The sequence below is a fragment of the Astyanax mexicanus genome, chromosome 15, assembly GCF_023375975.1.
Source record: "Astyanax mexicanus isolate ESR-SI-001 chromosome 15, AstMex3_surface, whole genome shotgun sequence".
Lineage (NCBI taxonomy): Eukaryota > Metazoa > Chordata > Actinopteri > Characiformes > Acestrorhamphidae > Astyanax > Astyanax mexicanus.
This window is the reverse complement of record NC_064422.1, coordinates 9133912-9161003: the sequence shown is the minus strand read 5'-3', so window position 1 is coordinate 9161003 and position 27092 is coordinate 9133912. Positions and strand designations below refer to the sequence as shown.

At 37.5% G+C, this 27092-nt stretch overlaps 2 protein-coding genes across 2 annotated transcripts in view; one reads left to right on the top strand and one right to left on the bottom strand.

Moving 5' to 3' along the window:
- Window positions 1-419: 419 nt before the first annotated feature.
- zdhhc16b (zinc finger DHHC-type palmitoyltransferase 16b) lies at window positions 420-19102 on the top strand. Its single transcript, XM_007233563.4, has 10 exons — window positions 420-577; window positions 5946-6196; window positions 7739-7933; window positions 8026-8114; window positions 9535-9563; window positions 10133-10266; window positions 13487-13572; window positions 13657-13780; window positions 14380-14450; window positions 14771-19102. Exons 2-10 carry the CDS (start codon window positions 5957-5959, stop codon window positions 14871-14873), a joined length of 1071 nt encoding a protein of 356 aa, XP_007233625.3. The 5' UTR covers window positions 420-577; window positions 5946-5956; the 3' UTR covers window positions 14874-19102.
- A 573-nt stretch (window positions 19103-19675) lies between these two features.
- mms19 (MMS19 homolog, cytosolic iron-sulfur assembly component) overlaps window positions 19676-27092 on the bottom strand; it is a 36608-nt gene continuing 29191 nt past the window's right edge. The window contains exons 23-31 of the mRNA XM_049465153.1: window positions 26355-26481; window positions 26034-26140; window positions 24925-24981; window positions 24067-24253; window positions 23254-23336; window positions 22835-22999; window positions 21743-21802; window positions 21537-21637; window positions 19676-20665 (exon numbers count right to left, since the gene is read on the bottom strand). Of these exons, the coding sequence (XP_049321110.1) occupies window positions 20635-20665; window positions 21537-21637; window positions 21743-21802; window positions 22835-22999; window positions 23254-23336; window positions 24067-24253; window positions 24925-24981; window positions 26034-26140; window positions 26355-26481 (918 nt within the window). The 3' untranslated portion in view covers window positions 19676-20634. The remainder of the gene's footprint in view (window positions 20666-21536; window positions 21638-21742; window positions 21803-22834; window positions 23000-23253; window positions 23337-24066; window positions 24254-24924; window positions 24982-26033; window positions 26141-26354; window positions 26482-27092) is intronic.

Genomic DNA, 27092 nt, shown 5'->3' with positions numbered 1-27092 from the left:
GTGTGTGTGTGTGTGTGTGTGTGTGTGTGTGTGTGTGTGTGTGTGTGTGTGTGTGTAATGGAGAATGGATGTAGTGCAGTTGAACACAAAAGACTGAATGAGCTCCTCTGCCTGGTAATTTAGTGTGTATGTATGTCCTTTTTTTACTTATTTTTAAAATTATTATTTACTCATTTTTACTGTCTAATTATTTATTTATTTGTGTATTTATTTATTTAACACATTTATTTAGTCTTGTATAAATACTATTGCACTTATCCAAAAGCATATAAAAGCTCATTAAAATTAGGCAACAATAAAAATAGGAAAATAGTTGATATGACGAATTTATATATTTTTACTTATTATATATATATTTTTGAAGATAAGTCTAGGAAACCAGGCCGTACACTACTGAGGTAAAGACAAGAGGACTCTTATTTTGAAATTGAGTCAAATCGCTCACATGAAGCCGTAGAGCGGTGAACTGAACGGGGGTTCTTAGCTAAATTTAACCTTAATTCTTTATTATTTAGAAATGTCTTAAAGGCCAGCTCCGTGATGAACACGTTCCTGACTTTTTAAGGAACCATTATTGGTGAGTAATTTAATTGTCTAACGTAAACAACGCGAATTGTTTACCTGCTGTCCTTGCTACTGTAGAGCTTTTTTAATTACCCGTTCCACCTTAAATAGTGCAGCAGTTACATTCCGTCGCCTGAGGCGACCGAATGCAACTGATGCTCCATTTAAGGTGGAACGGATAATTTAACAAAAAGTCAATTTAAGCCTCGAATAAAACACAGCAGAATAATGTATTCCTCTATAAACACTCAGACCTGATCTCACGTATGTTCTCGTGGTGTTGAATGCAATCAAACCTCACAGCAAAAGCCACATCTGTTATTATTGAGCTGCTGTGTTTTATCAACAGTGAAAGGGCCCAGTGCACTGTTAAAGTATATCAATCAGAACCATACAATAATCACAGTATCTCGATAAAACAACTTAGTATATCAAAATATCGACTTAGTATCTTAAAACAACGACCAAGTATCTCAAGATAACATCTGAGTATCTTAACATAATTTCTTAATATCTCAAAATAATGACAGTATCTGAAGATATCTAGTATCTCAAAATAACAGCAGCATCTGAAAACAATGGTTTAGTTTATCAAAATAATGTTGTAATATGTCAAAACAACAACTTAGCATCTAAAATAATATCTTAATATTTCAAAATAATGACGTAGCCTCACAAAATAACCATATATTATCTTGAAAGAATGACAGTATCCGAAGACATCTGCAAATAATCGCTTAGTATATAAAAATTATTTTGTATTATCTCAAAATGACAACTTAGTATCTCAAAATAATGACTATGCATCTCAAAGTAACGACTTATCTCAAAAGAATGGCAGTATCTTAAAATAAAGACTTAGTATCTCAAAATAACATCATATTATCTCAGAACAACAGCTTAGTATCTTAAAATAACATCTGAGTACCTTAAAATAACATCTTAGTATCTCAAAATAATGATGTAGCCTCACAAATAAGCGATTTATTATCTTAAATAATGACAGTATCTGAAGATAACCTAGTATCTCAAAATAACAGCAACATCTTAAAATAATGACAGGTTTCTCAAAATACCGACTTATCTCAAAATAACATCTTAACATCTCAAAATAACGACTTAGTACCTTAAAATAATGGCCTAACATAATCTTAGAATTATGACTTAGTATCTCAAAATAGTTATAGAATCTCAAAATAACGTTTTAGTAACTTGAAATAAGAAGTCAGTTTAAGCCTTGAATAAAAGACAGAATGTATTCCACTGATCTCACGTATATTCTTGTGATGCTGAATGCAATCAGACCTCACAGCAAACACCATATCTGTTATTAATGAGCTGCTGTGTTTTATCAACAGTGAAAGTAAAGCGCAGATGGAGATCAGAGACAGGGCCGAGTGCACTGTTACAGTATGTCAATCATAACCATGGCACTGGAACCAGGGGGCAGGTTTGGGTTTCTGGACAGTGCAGGGCAGACAGGTGGCATGTGGTTGAGGGTAAGAGGGTATGGACTGTGGAGACCGTGATAACAAACATTGCCCTGCTTTTTTTTTTTTTTTTTTTTTTTTTTTTTTTTTTTTTCTCTATAAAAAATAAGCACTGACATAGTTTGACTATGTACAGTCTGCTACCCCTCCCTTACTGGTGCTGTCAGTCATGTGGTTATAGCATGACTTATTTACACTGCAGCCAGTTTTGAACTACGTCATGTGATCCAGACATTAGGTGCCTTATAGAATTGCCTTTTTTTATATATGTGAATCTTCAAAACTACTGTAGATGTACTACCCTCAAAATAAGGCCTTATTATCTAAACAATGTGTTAATTTTACAAAAAAAAATTGGCAGCTAGAAATAATGACAGTACCTCAGAAATAATGGTATACAGTTTCAAAATATCAAATTAGTATCTCAAAATAATGACAATATGTTAAAATAATAAAATACTAGCTAAAGTAATGATACTGACAGAAACTGTTGGACACCCAGTATGCAAATAGATTGTGACAGAAGCCAATGGACAAGAAGCTGCCAATGGCAACAAACTAAACTCAGTTATTATAAGTTGGTTCAACTCAAAGATCTCAGTTTGAATATATACAGTATGTGCCCACAAATGTTCAACTAACTCAAAATAGTTGAGTATTGTTTAGAAATATCCAATTTTATGTAAAACAGACTTAAATCATTTGAGTAAAAACAATGTATGGGTTTACAGTGTAGAGGTCTGACGGGTGAGGTGCAGTGATAAAGTCATTGCTATGCATTTCTGGGTCATGCAGCACTGCTACTGGACTACTAAACTATAGGGGTGTTCTAAAACTTTTGACTGGTAGTGTATATATTTGCTGCACTTCCAAAGCCCTTCCTCTTAGTTCGTGGGAATGGGCTTCTGTATATAAGGACTGGTTCTGCAGTGCATAAACCTGTTGATTAAGGGCTTTTATGGTTTACCTGCAAGTTCAACATTAAGGTGATGAGTAAAAAGTCTCAGGGCGGGGCTGTTTGGGCTCTGCAGCATATCTCAGATGACCTATTCGTTGCTTTTGAAACCTTTTTTAAGAATTAATGAGTGGGGAGACATGCGTAAGGCCTGCTCTTATCCTCGGAGTTAATAACTTTCGTGAAGGGATCTCATATCAGGTGACTCCTTGTTCTTCACCCTGAGGAAATTCATTCGGTGCTGAGTTACCTCGTGTCCGTTCCAGGTTGGCTTTCCTGATGGAAAGTGTATTGGACATAAATTGTTTAAATATTTAAGGGGGTGCTTGTTTTGTTGTCGTTGTGTTTTTTTTTTTTAGCTTTGGCTGTTAAGTCACTCTGTCCCAGTCTCCCAGTCTTCATACCCGCTCGCCAGCCTGCCCAGATCAGAACCAGCTCACTTTCACTCAGTGCTGAAGATGGAATTGATGAAGATGAGGATGTTTTAAGCCGATTTAATAAGCTTTGTTATTTTTTTTTATTGATTTTGACATTTTTAATGGAAGCAGAGGATTAGACTCTAGGTAAGGATGATTATTTTTAAAATGGCTTTGTTTTTTAGGAAAGTTTTAGGAAGTTACAGATTGACCTGATGGGTATATGAGGCAAACAGAAGTCTCATATACAGACTTACTTGCATGAATGGGATATCCTCTTTAAGTAAACATATTGGAAAATATTGAGGTCATTAAAAAATATAGTCTATATATTGTACGATAAGTTGATTAAGTATCTATTGTAACAGGCTTGATATTTGATGATCCAGAAGAGCATCACTAAAATTATTGCATTTGGGACCCTCTGATTTACTGATTTACTGATATACTGATATGAGAAGGATCCAAATTAATATCCAGATTTGTTGATGTACAGTATATACAGGTACATCTAAAAAAAATAGAATATAATTGAAAAGTTACTTTATTTTAGTAATTTAGTTCAAAATGTGAAACTCATATATTATATAGATATATTAAACAAAGAGTGATCTATTTTAAGTGCTTATTTATTTTAACTTTGATGATTATGGCTTACAGCCAATGAAAACCCAAAAGGTCAGTATCTCAGAAAATTTGAATATTTTATATGTTTTATAAGAGAGATATATGAATATATGCATCTATAAATCTGGGAAAACCCATGCATCAACATTTTTAAATGTATCAACTGGGACTAAATTGTTATAAGCAGATGTTTCGTTATACACATATAATTTTGTATGCATTTTGATATTTGTCTATCTTCACATTTGACTTAATTTAAACATCAGGCACAAAACATGATCAGTCCATCCTTATATAAATATTTTAAATTGTGTACATAATAAATGATGCTGGATGCGTTTTTTTTTCATGCAAATTGGGGGGCTGTCACTTAAATTATCCTCAGTTAGAGAAAACACTTAATATGGCTTAAAATAAAAAAAAGTCATTGTACAGAATTAATTATTTGGCCATTTCATTTACTCGTGAGAAAAACACAAGTGTTTTTTTTTTCTGGCTGAAAATGTTTGCAAAAATATTTGGTGCGTTCCTACTTCAGCTCACTATTCAAAGTGGAAGATATTTAGATAAGGGGTGCACAAACTTAAGCATGCTGCTGTAGTTTAGCATGCTGCTTTTTAGAGGCAAGTCAGTTCACTCCGTAGCCTTTTTATATCCACTCATGCAAGACCAGCCTTCCGTCTGTTTGTATAAGAAGAGTCTAAAACACTATAAACTGAAGGTTTAATTACCATTTGAACAACATGTTTTAAATCACTGATAAAATCTGCCAGAAATGAACAGTGATACGAACAGTTTGTAGCATTTGGCTCAAAAATGCACAAAAAAAAACTCAGTTTGCTATGGCTGCTGCACTTGCGCAGATCTCCTGGTTGAAGGGGGCTTCCCCACTGGCATGCTGACCCCACCCCTTTACTTAAAGCATAAACAACAAGCTGATTGTCTCTTTTTCTAAAGGGAAGAACTTTACCAGGACATAAATGGACACAGGGTTGAGTGTTAAAAGATCTCCCAGTCGTATGTCAGCAAGTTATTGGTCTTCTGATTTAACAGCGTCTCTGGTTTGGATGATGCTATATTTCTTTGTTGCATATTTATTTTAAGTGTGTGTTTGTCTTCCATGTCAGTGGAACACTCAACGTGCTGACGTCAATCTGTGGTTACTTTTAGATTGTGTTTACTTTCTAAGGTTACGGGATGGTTCAAGGGTTAGACACGTGTGTCATACTCAAGCTGCAAGACAATGAGTTTGACCTACAATAACTTCTCTTTTTCTTCAGAGTACAAATAAAAACTAGAGGTATCAAACGATGCAAAAAAAAAGATTGCAAAATTAATTAATTTGAAATGCATGAACTGTTGCTGAAAATATATTTATAATATTCATGCATTTACACTGATTTCATGTTACGTGTTCCTTTATCCTACCTATTCTTTCGTATTCATCAGTTGACTTTTCATAACTTAATTAAAAATTAATCATAATAGAATTATGTGATTAATCACACTCTTCTTCCTTAAGACTAAGCTTTTAATAATAAATATTTAAGCAATAATACACGAGAGGGAGTGTTATAACGTGTAATATTGGCACTGCTGTGCTGCGGTCGTAGGCACGAGGCTGCAGGCCGAGTACTGTAGATCAGCACAGCAGTCAGCAAAAAAGTAGTACCCTGATGTAATAATTAGGAGTGGGTAATATGGCACCATATTTCAGGGTATAATATTGTTCACGATATTAAAAAATGTTGGTGATATTATTGCGTACGATACGAGGCAGCAGATGGAGGAGGTTCTGATTTGGACTGTGGAGTTGGAGTGTGTTTGTGATTGTGACTGTGTGTGTGTGTGTGTGTGTGTGTGTGTGTGTGTGTGTGTGTGTGTGTGTTTCAGGGAGGGGGGGGATGCGTAGCTGGAGGTGGTATTTCTCCCGGGTCATGCACCTCTCCCTGCGCTGGTTCCGGCTGTGTCCTCGGCGGAGGCGGCCCAAGCGGCCCGGAAGAGTCCGGGATCTGTGGAACTACGGAAAAGTCGTCCTCAACTCCCTCTACTTCAACACCCTCTCCAACTGGGACACGGTGCTCGACTCCATGTTCGAGCCCGTTTACTGGCTGGTGGATAACCTGACCCGCTGGTTCGGGGTGGTGAGTTGACCCATGTGCCTTTCTGTACTGACATCAGTAACTAGGGTGCATCAATTTAAAATATTTTGTCACTGATAAGTAGTGTAGTGTTGCCAACTCCTCAGTAAGGAAAGTAGCTATTGGCTGTCCTAAAAATCGAAATAACTTGACAATTTTACGTAAATTACACAACTAATTTTTTTTTGCCGTGTTGTTAAATGTTAGCATAAGAGTAGCAGTTAGCAGAAACTGCTATTCTACATTCAACCCTCCTCTTTTATCTGAGCTTGGGACCGACTTTGCTTACTTCAGGTTTTCTTTTTTTTTTTTTTTTATGTAATTTATTTATTTATTTATTCTTTAGTTTCAAACCTGTTATATACAAATAACTGAAGAGCATGTGTGTTCATCTCAGAGTCTCCAAAAGTCTAAAATAACACCACCAAAATTTGCTAGATTTGTCGCTAGTTGCTTTAAAAAAAGTTACTAGAGAGTTTGAAAAGGGCGGTATTTTAGAAGGGGGGGGGGGAATTTTAGAACCGGTATGCATTTTTTACATACCACCATACCACTAGAGGCACTGCAGAGCGCTGTGTAGAAGCACACAATGTAAAATAGTGCCACCAAAGAAGCCAACAGCTCACTAGATACTGCTAGCCAGTTAGCATAACAAGCTAACATACTGCAGTGACTGGAGTGAGAGGAATGGAATCGATCCACAGCTCGGAGAAAAGTTCCTCTTGAGCCCCAGACAATCCAGAATCAGTCCTGAATGCGGTGTCATTTATTCAGCACAAGAGATAATACTCCCCAAAACGCTAAGTACGAGGAAGTAACTGTAGCCCTGTTTAAATATATTAATACTGTAGCTTGAAGAATAATTTTAATGCACACTTCCCCTCTTCTACAGCTTACTGAGATACAGTAATTTTGTGCTTTTTGCCCAACATATTTTACTTTTTTCAGGCTCAAAGTAGCTCCACACCTCCTTGGTAGAATCCGAAGAGAACTGATATTTAAATAGGGGCATTAATAACCTTAAAAATGCACAAGAAGCTTTTTAAAAACCACGGTTTACATCCCATAGCACTTCTTTGTAGCTCCGGGCACCTCCATCACTGTACTGATAATGACAGACATATATACATAGACTCCACATAACCTGCCCCCTGGCGCCGGCTGCTAGCTTTAATATATTCGTCAATATTAAATTTACAATGCATTTGTGTGTCCAAACTTTTGACTGGTACCGTATGTTTGGATTCTTTCTTTCTCCACAGTTTGGTAGAGGTTAATTCTAGTCTAATTAGCTCAAACCTTTTGTGGCTTGATTAGATTTAAATATCTTTAATTCAAATCTTACATCCATCTTTAAATCTTTAACCCAAATGTCTTGTATCAAAAATGAAAGAAATTGTCCTTGCTAAACCAGTACAGTGAAGGATGAAACTGTATATGGTTTATAAAATCAAGATGAACTTAATTAGAAAGAAAGCACTTCATTTTACTGAAGCTTTAAATGAATAAAATCTAATAAGACGGTCTTGTCTTGTCTTCTGGAAGGTGTTTGTGTGCCTGGTGATTGCCCTCACCAGCTCTGTGGTGGTGATAGTGTATCTCTGCGTGATCCCGCTGATCATAGAGACCTACCCCGCTCACTGGATCCTCTGGCACCTCTGTTACGGCCACTGGAACCTCGTAATGGTGGTCTTTCACTATTACAAAGCCTCTACAACCTCACCCGGATACCCACCACAGGTGCTTATTGCTGCTAATCAGCATTTATATTAGCATTAGTGATGAGTTTAAATCTGTATGTGAGCGTTAACCCGCAGCCTCTTTTATTTTAGGAGAAGAGTGATATTCCAACAGTGACCATCTGTAAGAAATGTATTGTTCCCAAACCGGCCAGAACACACCACTGCAGCATCTGCAACACGTAAGTTCCCCACTGGCTTTCTGAGCACCAGCATTTATCATGTGTATCAAATGCCTTGAAACTGCCCTGACATTTATGGTACATATATTTGTTCATATTTGTCAATATTTACCATCATCAGCATTAGGGCTGCAACGATTAGTCGGCAGAATTGACAATGTCGACTATAAAAAATTGACGATGCAGAATTTCATTGTCGACATGTCGTTAATGTGTGATGGAGCGAGAGAAAAAAAAAAAGGCGAGAGAGGAAGAGACACACACACACACAAAGTGAGAGCGTGACAAATCCTGAGCATCTTGATTGGCTTCCCCTTAAGCTTAAGTATCCAATGAGGTTTCAGTGTGGGTGGGAGACTAGAGTGTGAGAGAGTGGTAGAGAAAGTGAGTTAAATTAACATTAACTTTACTAACATAAGTCAAACTAATGTTAGCTGGCCAACAGAACTCTGTCCACTTTGTTAAAATTAAGCTACAGCTCTGGAAAAAAATTAAGAGACCACTTCAGTTTCTGAATCAGCTTCTCTGATTTTGTTATTTATAGGTCTATGTTTTGAGTAAAATTGTTGTTTTATTAAAAAATTACGGACAACATTTCTCCCAAATAAAAATATTGCCATTTAGAGCGTTTTTGTATAGAAAATAAAAAATAGCTGAAATAACAAAAAAGATGCTGAGCTTTCAGAAATCAATATTTCGTAGAATAACCCTTTTTTAATCACAGTTTTCATGCATCTTGGCATGTTCTCCTCCACCAGTCTTACACACTGCTTTTGGATAACTTTATGCTGCTTTACTCCTGGTGCAAAAAATCAAGCAGTTCAGTTTGGTTTGATGGTTTGTGATCATCCATCTTCCTCTTGATTATATTCCAGGGGTTTTCAATTTGGTAAAATCAAAGAAATGTATCATTTTTGAGTGATCTTGTAGTAACTACAGACTTTAATGAAAAAACCTTTATTTTCTTAGACAATCTTTCATTTCAGCAAGGGATCTCCTTGTAAAAAAAAGTAAAAAAAAATATACATAGAAGTATCATAGGACTTCTGAGAAATAACAGACAGCCTCTGTGAATGTTTCCTATAATATATTTTGTAATTTTTAGTTTAATATAGGTATATCAAACTACCAAAATGCACTGCAAAATTGGTCTTGGGGCCTAAATGTTTAGCTGTCCTCACTAGTAGGAAGTACAAATGGAGGGCATGAAAAAAAATAATAATCACGACTAATCAAACAAGTAATCTGCTGATTAGTCGACTGCTATAATAGTCATTAGTTGCAGTCAAAATCAGCATTCCATTTGACTGAAACTTTATATATTCAGAAAGAAATACTATAATATTAGCAGTACAGTTGCTTTTTATAAATTGTATACATTGCATTAAGTGTTTCTACTCTCATTGTCTGTCTGTTACAGGTGTGTTTTGAAAATGGACCATCATTGTCGTATCCTTTTCCGCTCTGTTGATGATAAAGACGCCTTCACTTTTCTTGTCATTTCCCCACAGCCTGTTAAATTTAATTGGAGAGCGTGGAATGACTGGTTGCATTGTGTTGAGATAAGATTCGCTATACAGCAAAAAATGTTTAACAGGCATCAGCTTGCAAATAAGTAAATTTCTGGAATTAAATGCCAATATAGTTTACTAAGAATCAAAAATCATAAGAACAAGAACAACTCTATTTATATGACATTACTTATACTTAGTTATCTTACTTAAGTATAAATGTTGGTTATCTATACGTTACTGGAGTAATTATTCTTCAGACAACTTTTTACTTCTACGGTAGTGCACTATAGGACTCTGTGGTGCAGCCTAAGATTTTTCTCTTAATGGCATTTTTCCCCCTTATATTACTTATATTTACTTTTAAGTTTGTAAAACCCTTGTATCTGCACTTCTACACAGATAATTTATATAAATACCTTTGATGTATTTGTGTAAATGTTCCTTACTTCCATTTTATGTTTAAAATCCTTCTATGCATGTTTCCTTAACCAATTTATCATCCAGCCTGGCTAAATAACTGCGTGGGCCACTTTAACCATCGCTACTTCTTCTCCTTCTGCCTCTATATGACCATGGGCTGCATCTACTGCAGCATCAGCGCCAAAGACATGTTCCTGGATGCTTATAATGCCATCGAGGTAAGCAAAGGATCGCCTGGCAGTCTGCATTTCTCTCTCTTTTTGTGTGGAAAAATTTGGATGTTGCAAAATATCTGAGGAATGGCTTGATGCAGATTTAAATATTTTGGCATACTCTCCAAATAACATGTTGAAGTGTAAATAAGTTAAAAACAAATAAGCTAAATTTAATATTCTTTTTATAATATTTATGCATTGAATTTTACAATCACACAGTTTCAGTGATGTCCCGCACCAAGGATACAGCATTTAAGCAATAATTTCGGAAAATCTTAAGTTTGTATAAAGTATGTGAGTGAGTTACCAGCCAGGGCTGAATTTCCCAAAAGCTTCTTAGGGCTAATGTGATTCTTGGTTGAGATGGTCGAGTGATCATCATACTAAGCACTCTCTCTCTCTCTCTCTCTCTCTCTCTCTCTCTCTTTGTGTTAAGATGTTCTTAAATCTGAGATGCTTTTGCTTAACTGTGCCCTGGGTTATACGTTTCTTTAGAATTTGTAAATAACTATAATAAAAATATAACATATAAGTTCTGGCTGGGTAATGGCAAAAGGTTAGAGATACAGGGGTTACGATTCAGTATATTCCGATATATTGCAATACTGTAAGCAACACGATATATTGCATGGTTTAAATCAAAATTTTACGAGAACTGTTATAGTATATATATAAAGCACATTAATTAAATCTGAATAAAATAACAGTTTACTTTTCATGGAATTTTAACATCTCAACTAACAATTAAATATCAATGCTGTGTATAGAGGTCTGCACTCCCGTGGGACCCGTCAGAATATCTTGTGGCGTGGGACAGAATTTATTTGTTATTGTGGACGTAAATTGATTCTAAAGTGTAACCTCAGGAAACGACTCGGGATCTCCCACAGCTGTATAGGTTGTGAGGTGTTATCTTGTCAGTGAGGTTGAACACTGCTCAGACTTGGAGTGAGCCCTTCTAGTATAGACAGCGCAGTGGGTTGTAATGGTCGTGACCTGCTGTACCTGGTTAAAATTTTCCCTGCAAACCAACACAAGACTGCAGGAAGCACCACATGTATATCCCATAGGTCAGTGCATGAAACATGACAGCTTGGGATGTCAGTGTATAAAATAATTGTACTTTTATTTTATTTATTACTAAAATAAATGTAATTTTACTTTTGTTTACAAATTGATGAACTATTAATTTACTAATTAAATTAATGAATAAAATAACTGTGTGTTAACCAGTGTATGTCTGTAGAGGAGGTGGCTTATTTAAGTAAATAAGTAAGCTTAAATTTTCAGACTTCCACAAGGGCTGGAGCATTAGCATTAGCATTAGCAGCTAACCGCTAATGACACCTAACCCTGAGTGTTCCGGTAAACCAGGGCGATATTAGCTAGCTAAGAACCTGAAGGCAGATGCGTATAAAATGGTACACAACACTAAACACTGGCATACAAACACATACGCACGCATAGAGCTGTGTACACGTACGTTTTTTATTTATAAATTTGATGAACTATTAATTTACTAATTAAATTAATTAATTAAATGACTGTGTGTTAAACAGTGTATGTCTGTAGAGGAGGTGGCTTATTTACACTTTGCAGAACATCAATAGTACATGTCATGTGATCAGCACTAAAATGAAATGGCTTAAATGGCTTAAATAACGTAAAAACGTTGTTCCCTCAGTCGCCCCGTTATGAGGAGGTGCACATGCAGGGAGAGCCAGTGTTCGGGGCGGGGGTCCTCTATAGCCTCGTGCCCCCCGGACAGGTAGCACAGAGAGGCTGCAAGCACTCACTGAACACACTGAGACGTCCCGCCACACTGCAGCTTTTCTCACTAGCCTGTTACCCGGTCTGACCACGTAATCTGATCGGTGGCTTGATACCAAGTAGTAGAGCTAATTGGATTTGAAAGCAGGCACAACCTAGTCATATTCATGGAAGGTCCAGGACGTACCTTCAGTTCCAGGAGGACTGAAAAACTCAATCTACTTACCAGTGAACTTGCAGCCCTCTTCACACACTCTCTGTCCGTAGATTAGATTACGTAAAGTGATTAGTCTGTGTTTGACTGGGGTACATGGTGTTAGTGGTGTTTCGTGGTGTTCTGGCAGTAACTAGAGGTGTGTGGAGGCTCCTAAAGCCATCCTGCAAAATAAATCATGCAACCTGTTATTAAATCTGTCGCTTACAACAGATGTAGTGATGGTGCATTTAAACATTTTGGCTAAAGTTCTCCTTTATCACCAAAAAGAAATGTATACACACTTCTAGTCAGACAGTGTGGTATAAATAGTAAGTAAATGACAGTATAGAGTGAAACTATGTATAGACCTGTGAAACTATGATCAGGAAATGGTGGTGGCTGCCATCAGCTGCCAGAGTCCTGGGAGAGCAAAATTGGCCTTGCTCTTTCTGGGTGGGTACAGTAGATGGTGCTCTCTCACCCTCATCACTCCTAGGCTGCGTCTGTGAGCTGATGTATCAGAACCGAGTCACTGTGCTTTCCTCCGAGCGTTAGCGCTGTGATGCTACTCAGCAATACTGATATTGATACAATATTGATTCATTTACTTTGGTATTTAGCAGTGTTTGTGGGAGAGATACTACAAATCTTCCGGCTCTTCCAACAAGCACCCAAACATATATATATACATATACATATACATATATATTTATAGTAGTGGTGGATGAATAATATAAAAAAATAATACCACAATATTTCAGGGTATTTTTGCGATAACAATATTCTTGGTGATATGGCAAATCATTGACATATTTTCATTTTGAGAAATGTATTTTTTTTTATATTAAAATATAACATCTTTAAATATTGAGTAGAAGCAAAAAAATATAAATGTTTGTCTATTCGGTAAACAGTGACTTAACAAGACCCTTATTTTTTTTTATATAAAAATAATATTATCACAGAATTTTATAAAAAGATTTAATGTAATGTAAAAAGAGAAATCTACCACAAAACATTTAACGTATGAATATAAACTGTACACAGACAATTACAAATAAATAATGTAAATAGCTAAACAAATACACAATGAACTGATTTCAAGAATTTAGTTACATTAAGCATTTTCTGAATTTTTTTTATGGTTTTACTGACTGGTCCATCAGATCCACCATCCATCCAGCAATCCCCAGCCACTTTTAAATAGGAATTTTTGTAAGGTTGAATATTTAATTTTGTCCTCTATTTGTCCATCAGAGCTACTATCAGACTCCTCCTCCTCCGTTTACGTCTCACGAGAGGTTGTTTCATAAGAGCCTTCTTTACCTGTGGGTTCTTACCAGGTTAGACTCCACCATATATTGAACTTTTATTGAGCATTTTAAAGGCGTTTTAAGTCTCTAACTGCAGATTTGTGTTGGTTTCAGCTCGGTGGCGATGGCTTTGGGAGCCCTGACCATCTGGCACGCCGTGCTGATCACCAGAGGAGAGACCAGCGTGGAGAGACACATCAACCGTAAAGAGAGAAGACGACTGAGAGAGAGGGGCAAGGTGAGCCAGTTATGCTCAGGTTTTAAACTTACAGGCAGTTTATGTTTTAACTGTAAGCAATTTTAGCTATAAATACACTGATGTGCCAATAGTCATGGAATAAAAAGCTTATGAATGCTGCACTGGCCTATAAGACCTCCTGCATCAAATGTAAATGTGATTTCTGCCAGAGTCACTTGTCTGTTAATAATAATGCCCTGTATGACACTGTTATATGCCTGCTAATTTTATAAAGCTAATGCCCCATTCATCTGCACCTTCTATCAATTAGGCCTTGCTCAAATTTTTAAAAAGTAAAAAAAAAAAAAAATGTAATGATTACTTACCGTAATATTAGTCTTAATATTGCATCAAGACCAATTGTGATTTTATTGGTTGAATATCCTAGGACTAGTTTGGAAAGTGCAATGTTTTTAGATAAACATCTCTCAACTAAATAATGCACATTATAATGATCTTACATTATTTTTTTCTGTAATTTCTATATATTTAACTATATTGTTTTACGTTATTATGTCTATGATTTAATAAATAGTAATGAATGTATTAATTTGACAGCCATAATAATGTTAATAATAATTGATATTCTCTCTTTATAGGTGTTCCGGAATCCATATCACAACGGGAGAATAAACAACTGGAAAATCCTGTTTGGTGTAGAGAAGAGCAGGTAGGGTATTTCTTAGTCAAGCTTTTCACTCGTAGCAGTTAGCAGAGTTGGTGAATTCTGGTTACAGTGCTGCACATTTTAAACAAAGGTGTAAAAAAAAGTATTCTCATTCATTACTCTGTAGGTAGAACTGTAGATACTAGGGTTTAAAATACTTCTGTAGACGTTGAAGAATCAACTCAAGATTTTTTATTCTCCTTTAAGTAAAAGTTTAAAAGTACTGGTTTCAAAACTACTTAAAGTGTAAAAGTAATGTAAGGGGGAAAAAGTTCAGAAAAAAAGAATTCCTTATTATTTTCTTTTATTCATTTTTTTAACAGTCACTGGTTAACACGGGTGCTCTTACCGTCCAACCATCCACCTCATGGAGATGGGATCACCTGGGACAGTCCTCCACACAGAAAGGAGCCTGAGGCAATATGAACTTTGAGTCAGATAAGACGGACCCACATTTAAGTCCCGCCCTCCACGGGCAGTCGCCGCACTGCAGGCCGAGGAGAGTGAATCCGAACTACTGCGACGCTGTGGTGGCTACGTTCACATTACAAACATTAATTCAGATTATTATTTTGCTTAGATCAATTCTCTCACCCTGCCTAAATATTTCCAAGAGTGATCTTTCCCTATATTACCCAGCATGCATTAGAAAAAATACGGAAATACATAATACTACCACTAGTAACCCTCGAAACAGCGATCAGATAGAAGGTGGGGGGGATGGGGGGCAGCATACATCATCAGAGGGTGTATAAAATGGAAAATCACATGCAATCACAGTGTCTCTTTAACCCATAAGAGCCCAGACCCATTTCTGAATATTTATACCAATTTCAAAACTGAATCAAATATATTCTAATTAATTGAGTAGCTTATTGCAGAAACATGAATGTAAATATTTTAAGATTAAAATCTTGATGTAACATAAATATGACAACAGCAATTTCTTAACTATTATTAAAATCTGTTCTAGAATTTAGGTCAGAACTAGTTGTAGGGAACTGAAAACATTAATTTAAGCATTTGAACTATTAAATTTACATTTACAGCATTTAGCTGACACTCTTATCCAGAGTGACTTACAAGGTTTTTCCTATTACAGAGTTGTTAAGAGTTTTGCCCAGGCACTTTTATTTGTGTAGCCCAACATTCAGTCTCCCAAAACGGGAATTAAACTGCAGTCTCCCACGCAATGTGATGGCAAGTAATGGTGTTATCCACTGCGCCACCACACCAAACACATAAATGGTTAAATCAAAGCAGTAGAAGCAAATAATAAACTAGTTTAGTTTTATCTCCGGCACTATTCCTAATGCATTCCTACATTCTGTAAATAAAGGCAGATAAAGGAACACAGGCAGATTTACACACTGTCCTGTAGTGATGCTCTCAGGATGTTTAGTATGTGTCATTTAGGGACTTTATGAGTTAAAGTGAAGTGCTGTAAAAAACTTTACACAGCTTTTAAAGGGTCTGTGACACACATCACCATGGGCTCTTCTGGGTTAAAAATCACATAACTGATTAATTATACTGACATGCCATATGTCACGGGACATCTAGAAATCTGCCACATCACATGGAATTTAAACAATGCTGCACTGATCTGTGGGATATGTCTATGGGCCTCCTGCATTGAATTTGTATGTTTATGATATCTGCCGTAGTCTATTGTCTGTTCAGAAGACAATTCTAGCCAGACACCGCCTGGTATGATCATTACCACCCACTGCAGTACTGTATACTGTTCACTGTGGGTGGTAATAATGCCTTCTGTGACGTATTCACAGTTCAAATGTGATACTGTTGATCGGGAAATGTTAAATACCCACACAGCTTCAGAAATAGAACTTCCTCCCATCTGGCTCCTACAATTTGCCTTGTCGTGAGCATGCTGGCCAGTGTTTAACCTCACTCACAACGTATACAGGTGTGTTCATTCCCAAGGTGTCCCTAAATGTATAACACATGTTCGAGATCAATTGACATAATGCTATCTGGATCAGGCTACACATACCGTAAAAGACGTGGCTCGGATCTGATTTGCTCCCATTGGTCTGGTTTCCAGAAAAAGGATTAAAGCCCAGTCAGAGCAGAAATATCAGTTTTGCACCTGCAGCCTGATAATGTGAACATAGCCTCTGGTGTCAGCCTCGTCATGTGGAGAAGCTGTTTTTATGTGTTTTGTACCATAATGTGTGTGTGTGTGTGTGTTTGTGTGTGATTTAGGCGTTTAAGTGACTACTGTGACAGAAGTGAGCGAGTACCGAGTTCAGAAGCTGCACTTGGTGCCAAAGAGCTTTCAAAGACTCTTCTGTGAGAACTGTGTGAAAGTGGTTAGATCTTTGCTATTTATGAAAAATGTGCATATTTTATTGGGTACTGGAATGTCCAGCAATTTCCTAAAGGAGGTCCATGCATTTCACTATAACAAAACAAAACAAAAAAAAAGTAGTTGCATCCAGAAGAAAGTGTATTTTTGCAATGCTGTTTGGAAGGAGGATTAGGAAGAAGGTTATCAGAAATTGATTAATTGATTTTGGTGTTAAGGGCGGCTATTGTAATAGTCTGTGTGCATGCAGCCGTCTGCCAATGGTGCAGGCACTGTTTTGTAGCAAAGAGCATCTATGCTTGCTGTTGCATCTCTCCATGCATGGTGGACAATTTAAGACCATTCCTCGCTACGATACGACCCCTCGCAAGCTCTTCCAACAGCTCAAATTGCTTTTAAACTGTTCTCAGAGGCAGGCTTTGCTTGCAAAGGATGCTACCAACATAAGAGCACCAGGAATCAACCCTATATATATAGTCAGTAAGGTACAGCTGCTTATGTCACATGACCATCTGAGCGTGAAACCTGAATAATTTGCATTTCTCATAATGTCAAATCTACCTACCAAATTTCATTCCTGTTGGTTGATTCCTTCTGGGTGCAACTATTTTATTTTATTTTTTTAACATGATGTGTGTAAAATCACGCAGCTTTCTAAACATACGGCTCCATTAGCATGCTAAAGATGCTAATGCTCTGGGTTTTTTTTTTTCCCAGTTGTGCCTTTAAACATATATGAAATCTCATGCAAATTTGTGCACAAGACTCCCAGGCCGAGTCTGGATTCTTCACAGCTAAACTGACCATTATATCATTAAAAAAACTGCAGTACAGATCAACCAGAGTTGTGCTGCCTTCCATCTGAGTTCTGATGTTCAAAATTCAAGATGGCTGCTCTGCACATCAACAGTGGTTAAAGCAGTAGTATTATTGAGTTTATTATACAGCACATCTATCTATTAGTGTCATAATCAGTCGTAAACACAGTACTCACCAACTTTCCAATTGTTATCATTGCCCCAGGTTAGCAGTACTAGTTATTAACAGTGCATTGTGTTGTATTTTGCCCATTCAAACACCATGGAATCATGTCCACGAATAGAGGTTGGACATTACTGGTCAGTGTAATATTCAGCAGTTTAATTTTCTGATCATATTAAGCTAAATTCAAGAATAGAAAATATAGGTATAGGTATAAAACTTAATTATTTAGTTTTTCATTCATTATAGTGGAAAAACAAATTTTCAATTATTTAGTTTTTTTATTCTAGCCTTTCGCAAACAGAATCTTGTAACACAAATCTAATGATGTAATCCAACTTGCAAAATGCAAAAAAAAAAATCAAAAAAAGAAAAGTGGAGTTGGGGTAAAATCCTCCCTCTAAGAATTGGGACAACACTTCAGGCACATGATACAGATATTTATATATATACACACACAACTTAATTCCTCTGTGATTGGGAGCTAAAATTAGCATTCCACCTTAAATACTGTACTCGCTGTCATCTTTTACTCTATTTAAGGTGGAACAGGAAGGATTGCTAGCTAGACTTTTTTTATTTAATTTTTTGCTTCTTATGAAGAAACAGTCAATAAAACATTTACACTACATGTTAAACAATGGTAATATAGCTAGTGGTTCCCATCATTTTAACAATGAAAATAATGATATTTTTGGTCGCTTGTGCCAGTGCTTCTTATAATCCTCTGTTTTGAGTGTGCCTCTAAAACAAAAATCTCAGTTTAAAGGATCAAGTAGCCCCAACACTTCCCCTAACCTACCCCTGCAGCCTAACAAGAATCTGGGCACCCTTACCCCTAGGCATGAACATGCATGGATAAGTGGTAGGGCCAAGGGGTAAAATGGGATTGAGCCTTGATGTGAGGCAGCCATCTTGGATTTTAAACTTTGGGTTAACGTGATTCCCAGATAAAAAGCATTCCAGTTAAAATGTCCTTCCTGGAACTAGCAAATTCCCACAGCCAAGCAATATAAGTTAACTTGAGCGTGACGTCATTAGAAACTGCAACATTCGACAACAAGATACAAGGTAAACAGTACGCAGCATAACAATGACCTGTCTGGTTGAGGATAACACCTCTTTAGCCTATTCCAACATCCTCCACATTCATTTTGACCAGTGATTGATAAGGACAAATAAATCAGCGCTGCTAAAACACTGATGCACAAAAGGAGAACGCAGCATGCTAGCAATAACTACCACCATGACGGTACAAGATACAGGAGCTGTGCTCCAGATGATGATGTGCATATTTCTACATTTACTTTTTATACAATAAATAAGCTTTTAAATAAATGCATTGAGTTGCGTCAAGTTTTTTTTTTTTTTGTTGCACCACATTTTAACATCAGCTTTCAGAGGCTTCCTGAGCTGAGAGGAAGATCTCTAGATGCCTGGTGATGTCATCAAGAAAATAACAAGAAAAGGGCTCTGGGTGGTCCAGCAGGGAAAGTGCTACCACTATGATCAGGAGATTGCTGGTTCGAATCCCAGTCATGCAGCTGACAATTGGCCTACAGAAGATACAGTAGATGGGGCTTTTCCCCCTCATCACTCCTAGGGTGATGTCGATTAGAGAGGCATCTGTGAGCTGATGTATCAGAACCGAGTCGCTGCACTTTCCTCCTCTAAGGAGGTATGTGCTAGGTTTGGCTGAGGAATATACAGCTGAATGGATGGAACAATTGGCCTAGCTAAATTGGTCTAGGAGAAAATATATGAAATGAATTTATAAGAAAAGATAAAAAAAAATCATGATGAAAACTGGGACATGTTTTAATGTGGTGGTCAACTTTTCTTAGGGTAAAGGAAGGAGGCAGGAGGTCCACAATTCCAAAATCCTGAGAGTAAGAAATGTTTCAGGTCCATTCCACACATTTACAATAAGAAATTTATTGACAAGTTATTGACACTTAAATATTATCCACTATATCCTTGGCATAAGTTTCATTGTGAGGCTTCAGTGTTAGTCGGCCAGTGAGACTAAACGAACAACCGCCACCCTGTGTGGCTTTGAGAACGTCGGGCATGTTTAAAACACTGATGGAAAGGTGGTTAATATGGTATTTTATGTTTGCTTATAAATTTGTCATTTCTGCATTTCGTGCAGCTTAATTAAAACAAAATTATTCAGGAACGTCAGTGAATGTCAGTAAACTATCTCTTAAAGTTTGTATTTTACATAACAAGGGGTGTGTCCTTCAGTTTTACCAGGATATCTGCTCTGCTGTAAAACATAGGGCTGCATTCTCAGACAGAGATTAAGACTAGGAGATTGAACGGAGGAGATTTTGCACTGAAAGGAAATTATAATCTAGTACTAGGCTTAATCTATGCCTAAGTGGTAATTTCCCAGACAGGGATTAAGCCTAGTGTTGAACTTCACCACATTTTAAATTGAGTTTTCTATATGGAAAGGTATATGTAGTCTATAACTAGGCTTAATCCCTGTCTGAGCACCCAACCCTTCATGTTTTAGTCCAGTGAGACACTGCTGAGGTCTTCATAACGCTTCAAAATAATTGTACTAGCAATCCTGGTCACTACAGCACCACCCTCTGGATAATACAGGCCGAGCAGCTACTCTAAAGGCATTAAAAACAGCAGGGCAGCAGTTTGGTACATTTCCATACATGTGGCTCCCGCTACCTGCGAAACCTGACCGAGGCCAGGAAGGCTAACTCCACTCTGATTGTGCGTGTTCAGGACAGATGCGGTACAGAAATGAGTAAGATCTGAGAGGAAAGGCTGTGGGCGGTGAGGTGTTCATTCGCCAGCGGGGTCTCCGTGCAGGGCCTTTAACCGGGAGGAGGACAGCAGCACTGGGGGGCATCACCTTCCTCCTGGACTCCCCAACAAAAACCTGGAATAGAGAAAACACAGCTACCTGCTAACACAGTTTCTTTACATTACATGTGTTTGTGTTTAGTGCTTAACCTTTAACCAAGTAAGCTATACTTCAATCCTTCACTCTCAGAACTACAGTTTTATAATTAGTAATATCAATTTCATTGGTCCTAGAGCAGGGGTCGGCAATAGGTGTGGCCCTCAAGCAGGAAACATCGGGCCCTTGAGGTAGTTTGACCTATAATGAACAATAATGGAAAAAATAATAATACATTTTTTCTCTGCTGAGCTTTTGTTTACATTCCTCCCCTGTCTCTTTAGTTTCTTTAGTTTCCGCCTGTTCTCGTTTTTCCGCCAGTTCTTGGGCTCCCCATCTTTTTATAAGGGAGTTTTTTTTCCCCGGTCGTATCCCAATATACTAGCTGGGGCAGCAGTAGTGTATTGGATCGTGACCCTGAAGACACGAGTTGGATCCCGCGTGAGGAGCTGTGTGTGTTATTTATCTTTTACATTTTTTTTGGGTTTACCTGCTTTGAGATCAACTGTTCTGCAATTGGGTTTAACAACCCTCTGGGCTGGAGAGCTACTAGTTTGTAGCAGCACTACATCTCATTACACTTCATTTTCTGAAACAGAACTTTTTTCTGTTTTAACCTAATGGCTTGAAAAATATCTGGCCTGCAGCCAAACTTAATTGCTGACCCCTGGTCTAGAGTTAAAAAAAAAAAAAATACTATATCAACCAACAGTCAGCAACAATTCACTACAGTTTCTGAAATTAATTAGCAATTAATAGACAAATAAGGCAGTAAATTCTGTAATTCACAGCAGGAAACTCTTGTTGAAACAATACATTAATTTCAATGAGTGCATTCACACAGACTCACCATTCTCCACGGGCAGACACCGCCTCCTTCCTCACCAGCCTCTTCTTATCATCCAGAGGAGGAGCCAGGGCCCGCAGCACTCTGGCACGGAACGGCAGGACCTGCAGCAGCAACATCTCAATCAAACTTCAACCAACCCCAATTATATGCCAAGTATTAACACCTTAATCACATGATTAACTGCAGATCACGGATTAGCACTTTACCATGTGTTCAGGGAGGCGGGAGAGAGCGTGGACACAGCGCAGAGCCGCCATCCTCACCTTCTGCTCACATTCAATCATAAAACATATATATTAAATATCAGCAACAGAGAACACAATACAACACTCCACCAAACAAACACTGCTAATGTGGCTAATAATGACGACATCATCACACCAATCAGCTAAACACTCTCTTTTAACTACCAAAAATACCAGTTTAGAATTAAGCACTATTGCATTCTGTAAATAAGTATGTTCAGTATGTGTCAATTAGCAGGGTTCATATACTTTTTTTTTTTTTTTTTTTTTTTTTTTACAATTTCCATGACTTTTTTCAGGACTTTTCCATGCCTTTTTCATGAGCATACGATTTTTAAAACATCAGCGCAGATATGTACAATAAAACCAAAAATCTACGAAAACTAAATCATAGAACTTGTTTATAGGAGGTTTAAAATGAATCTGACACACAATCTTTGATATTAAAATGTGTGTCAGATCCTGCGAGCTCCATTGTGTAGGGTTAAATTACTGAATTAACTCTGAGCTAAAGTATTTTTTGGCTCAAAAGAGATTTTCTTCATCAATAAACTGAAACACAAAGATTTGTAAATCAAATTTCCATGACTTTTCCAAAACTTTTTGAATATTTTAAGTTTTCCAAAACCTATCCAGGCCTGGAAATTGAGATTTTCAAATTCCATGACTTTTCCAGGTTTTTCATGATCGTACGAACCCTGTACTTAAGGATTTAATGAGTTTACGTGAAGGACTTACGTGTAAAGAACTTTACACAGCTTTTAAAGGGTCACCATGGGTAATTTTGTTGTTCTGTTAAAGTTAAAAGGTTTGTTTTAGTAAGGTTGCAAATTTTGTTGTAAAGTTTTATATAAAGTTTTCTTTATATAAACCATGGATTATGTTAAATCTAGGATTTTTCACAAAAGCTCAATTTAATCTTATTGAATTTGGACCCTGCAGGTTACTTGTGTCTGAGAACAGTTTATTGTATGAAGGAGAGGAACTGCATTATTGTATTATTACTTATTGTATTATATTTTAGAGTCTCTCATGAGGTTGTGAGTGAGGTACCATAGCAGGGCTGGAGGTGAGAGCCAGCAGGCGGGAGAACAGGGCCTCCAGCTGTGTGGTCAGGGCAGGGGGCGGGTCCAGCAGCACCGGCTGAAGGCAGGACAGTGTGGAGAGCTGCACCGCCTGGTCCGGACACGACAGCGCCTCCAGCAGCAGCGGCAGCAACTGATCACAGAACAGCAGAGAGAGAGGAGAACATAAAAACACACAGTATTACAATACTCTTCTATACAGCCCTCATAGCCCATGCTTATATGCTATTAATACAATTACTAGAGTTATCTCTCTTATTTTACACTCATTCTTTCATCACTCTGCTGAGACATGTTAGAATACCACAGCGTGCCAACATCCACAACTCACACACTCTCAAACACACACACACACACACACACACTTACACTCACACTCACACTCACCGCCGGCAGCTCGGAGAGCTGGACCTGTCTGGGCAGATTATTTACAATGTGTGACAAGGCCTTCAGATACACAGACTTGCTCTCTGAAACACAAAGAGACACAAAGACACACATCATCCCAAATCAACACTGATTGGTCATTTTTTATGCTTTATAGTAGAGACGCACGAGAATTAAAACTTTTGGAAGAAACCAAACAAGCGGGTTTTCATTCATTTTGCCCCGTTTTTCATAAAATGTAACTTTTAGAATTGACTAAAATTTAAAAATATTTACTGAGCACTTAAAAAGCAGCAGTCCCTAAGATTTTGTTCTATTGAAGGGTAACTAAACCCCCTGATTTTTGATGACTCCACCCTCAATTTTATTCTTGAAAACTGGGTGATGTATGGGTTTAGGGGTGGGGCAGAAGAAAGAGCTGACTGGGTTAAGCACTGTCTTTTTAACAGTGGTGAGCAGCAGATGGTTGGATGTCAGCTGCAGAGGGACGGTATTAACGATTGATTGGTTTGCATATTGTGATGTGTTTGCATTCCAAAGTATACAAAGCATACAAACACATCTTTCTCTCCTATAGCTCAGTTGAACCTGTGAGGGCGCTGCAGAGACGGAAATTACCACAATAAAATTGTTTTTAAAAAGTTAGGAAATGTTTATAAAATTTGAAGCTTGACTGATATGTTTCTTTTCTTCAGAGGAACACATTTCAGCTATTAAAGAAATATATATATATACACATGGTTTAGGGTTTAGTGGCGTTTTAAATTAGGAGAAGACAAAGGTTGAGTCTTTTAAATGATAAGACGTGAGTACCTTGTTCCGCGCAGTTGAAGCCCTGCACAAGTTTGGCCGAGTTCTCGGCGAAGAAGCGCTGTCTGTACATGATGCGCACGTCTGCGTGGCAGCTGCGGTTCAGCACATCCGGAGAGTCGCTCATGAGGAGGGAGAAACTGTCGGCGGCCTGAGAACCCAGCTGAGGATCACTCAACAGGGAGAAGATCTGAGAAGAAGAGTTTGAAATATAAGACACCAGAGCGAAAAAATTATCCATTTAATAATTTGATTAAATTACACTTTCCTTAAATTCAGTACAAACATCAGTACTTATGATACAGAGGAGGTCAGCAGAGTTAGTAAGTTAAAGTGCTAAATTTAGTAAAAATTCATTAAAAATATGGCTTAATGCACACACTTGGTAAAATTGGACAAATTTTAGTTTGCTCACCAAATTTTTTTTAGTACATTAACACAATCTTTTTAAAATGTGACCTGTGTTAACGGATGTGTACGTACACAAGAGTGAAGTTTCAGTTTAATTTTCTTAGATGCTGCAGTCCTGCCTTTCTGCAGGAGCGTTCGGAAATATCTTTAGAAACACAGAGTGAAACCCTCTCTTACTGCTGTCGTCCATTTTCCCATATCCTGTTGTATGAATTCTGATTTGACTGTTCAGAAGTGTTTTAATTTGATTTATGTTGTATTTATTTAAGATATTTAAGCATATCAGATATTCAATGTGCAATGTCTGGTTCACTTTTAAAAGCTGAGAGAGCCTTAAGGGTATATGTTATATATAAGGGTTGAAAATACTGTGATTTAGGCTTAAGATATACATGCTGTCTGTATATTGTAAGCAGGTGCTCCTCATTAACTCAGGTAAACCTTCAGTACCTTGTCAGTGGAAACTGCTGATAGGGGATGATACCGCAGAAGCAGGGCTTTGGCCACCTACACAAAAAGAGAAATATCTCAGTATTACTGACAGGTTCATAAGAGCAACACTAAACAGCTCTACCAATGAGAAAAGGAACTCTAGGAAAATATAAAGCAATTCAAAATTAAAGGAATGGTGGGATAGTGTGTCCCATATAGAAGGATATGGTTGATATCGTTGAAAAGTTACTTTATTTCAGTAATTTAGTTTAAAATGTGAAGCTCATATATTATATAGATGTATTACACACAGAGTGATCTATTTTAAGCATTTATTTCTTTGACTGTTGATGAGATGAAAATTTGAATATTAAATAAGACCAATTGGTACTTTTGGCAGTGTGGGCAGTGTGCCAAGTCCTGCTGGAAAATGAAATCCGCATCTCCATAAAAGTTGTCAGTAGCAGAGGGAAGCATGAAGTGCTGTAAGATTTTGTGGGAAAACAAAACTGCACTGACTTTAGACTTGATAATAAAACACAGTGGATCAACACCAGCAGATGACATGACTCTCCATCAAACCATCACTGATTGGTGGAAACTTCACACTAGACCTCAAGCAGTTTGGACTGTGTGTCTCTCCACTCTTCCTCCAGACTCTGCTCCCTTGATTTACAAATGAAATGTAAAATTTACTGATGATCAGTGATGGTTTGTTTGGAGAGACATGTCATCTGCTGGTGTTGATCCACTGTGTTTTATTATCAAGTCTAAAGTCAGTGCAGTTTCGTTTTCCCACAAAATCTTACAGCACTTCATGCTTCCCTCTTGCTTCCCTCTGCTGACAACTTTTATGGAGATGCTGGTTTCATTTTCCAGCAGGACTTGGCACACTGCCCACACTGCCAAAAGTACCAATTGGTCTTATATAATATTAAAAAAACTTTTAGACACTGATTTTTTGGGTTTTCATAATCAACAATAAAAAAAATTTGAAATAGATCACTCTGTATGTAATACAGCTATATAATATATAAGTTTCACAACTAAATTACTGAAATAAAGTAACTTTTCAATGATATTCTAAATTTTTAAGATGCACTGGAAATAGTGTACTGTAGTTTTACCCAGACTAGTAAGGTGAAGGCTTGAATCCGATGGGCAGAAGATTCACAGTCTAATGTCGTTCTAATCCTTTCCAGAGTCTTCTCCACAACAGCATCTAGGGCTTGGCCTACACACACACACACACACACACACAATGAAGACACTCTCACAAATCACTATGCAGATCAGGTAAATAAACTCTCAGTCTCAAATAGCTCATTCATTATTCCCGCTGACACGGACAGATAAAACAGATCCCACTCAATTACATACTGTATAAAAATAAGGCGGTGAAATGGGAGAGCTGGAGGTCGTTCAGAGTGTAGGATTCCTGCGCTTACCTGCTGCTCTCTTGTTGATCAGGCCGGCGAAGCACTTGGCGGCGGACGTGTAGGAGAACGCGTGTGAGCACGAGCAGCTCAGCTCCTCCAACTGTCCCAGCAGCCGGTCAACGTCGGGAACGTCCACCTGCCAACGGATTAAACAGAGTGAATTACCAAACAAAAAAAACAATCACAATGACTGTGTTCTGTATAATTACATGCTGTATATGACCCTGTGACCACTGTGTTCGATGCTGAGCCGAGAACTGTGTTCTCTGGATTGATGGATCTCCATTCAGTGTCACTGGGATGAGTTCCAGCAGCTGAACTAATCACTTAACACCAGAATAAAGCCTCTTCATCGCTCTTACTGTTGTTGCTGAATACATTTCTACCCTTCACACAGATAAAAAAAAAGAAAATCATATAAACATAGCACAAAAGGAAGAAAATTTGTGTTTGGTAGATTATTTCTTTGTTATATCAAGGCTTCCTGTCAAGAAATCTTATATTATTAGAAAGCTTGTTCATTTCTCTTTTAAACTGAGCCACATTTATAAGGAACATGTATTTGTAGGAAGAGCAGCAGAGTTGAGTATGTGGGAAAAGTTTGCCAAATACTATCTTTCAATGCCAAACAGCTTATTTTGACTGATCTGGATAGGTCTCGTCCCAATGAGGCGTGGTGATGAAGCTTACAGCAGGCTTTCTTCGCTGAACCGCTGGATGTCCAAGTGGTGTGCAGAAAATCATGTG

Coding starts and splice junctions, on each gene's coding strand:
- zdhhc16b (XM_007233563.4), top strand. CDS start 5,957: ATGCGTAGCTGGAGGTGGTATTTCTCCCGGGTCATGCACCTCTCCCTG. Junction 7,934..8,025: donor CACCCGGATACCCACCACAG/GTGCTTATTGCT, acceptor CTTTTATTTTAG/GAGAAGAGTGATATTCCAAC. Junction 14,451..14,770: donor TTTGGTGTAGAGAAGAGCAG/GTAGGGTATTTC, acceptor TTTTTTTAACAG/TCACTGGTTAACACGGGTGC.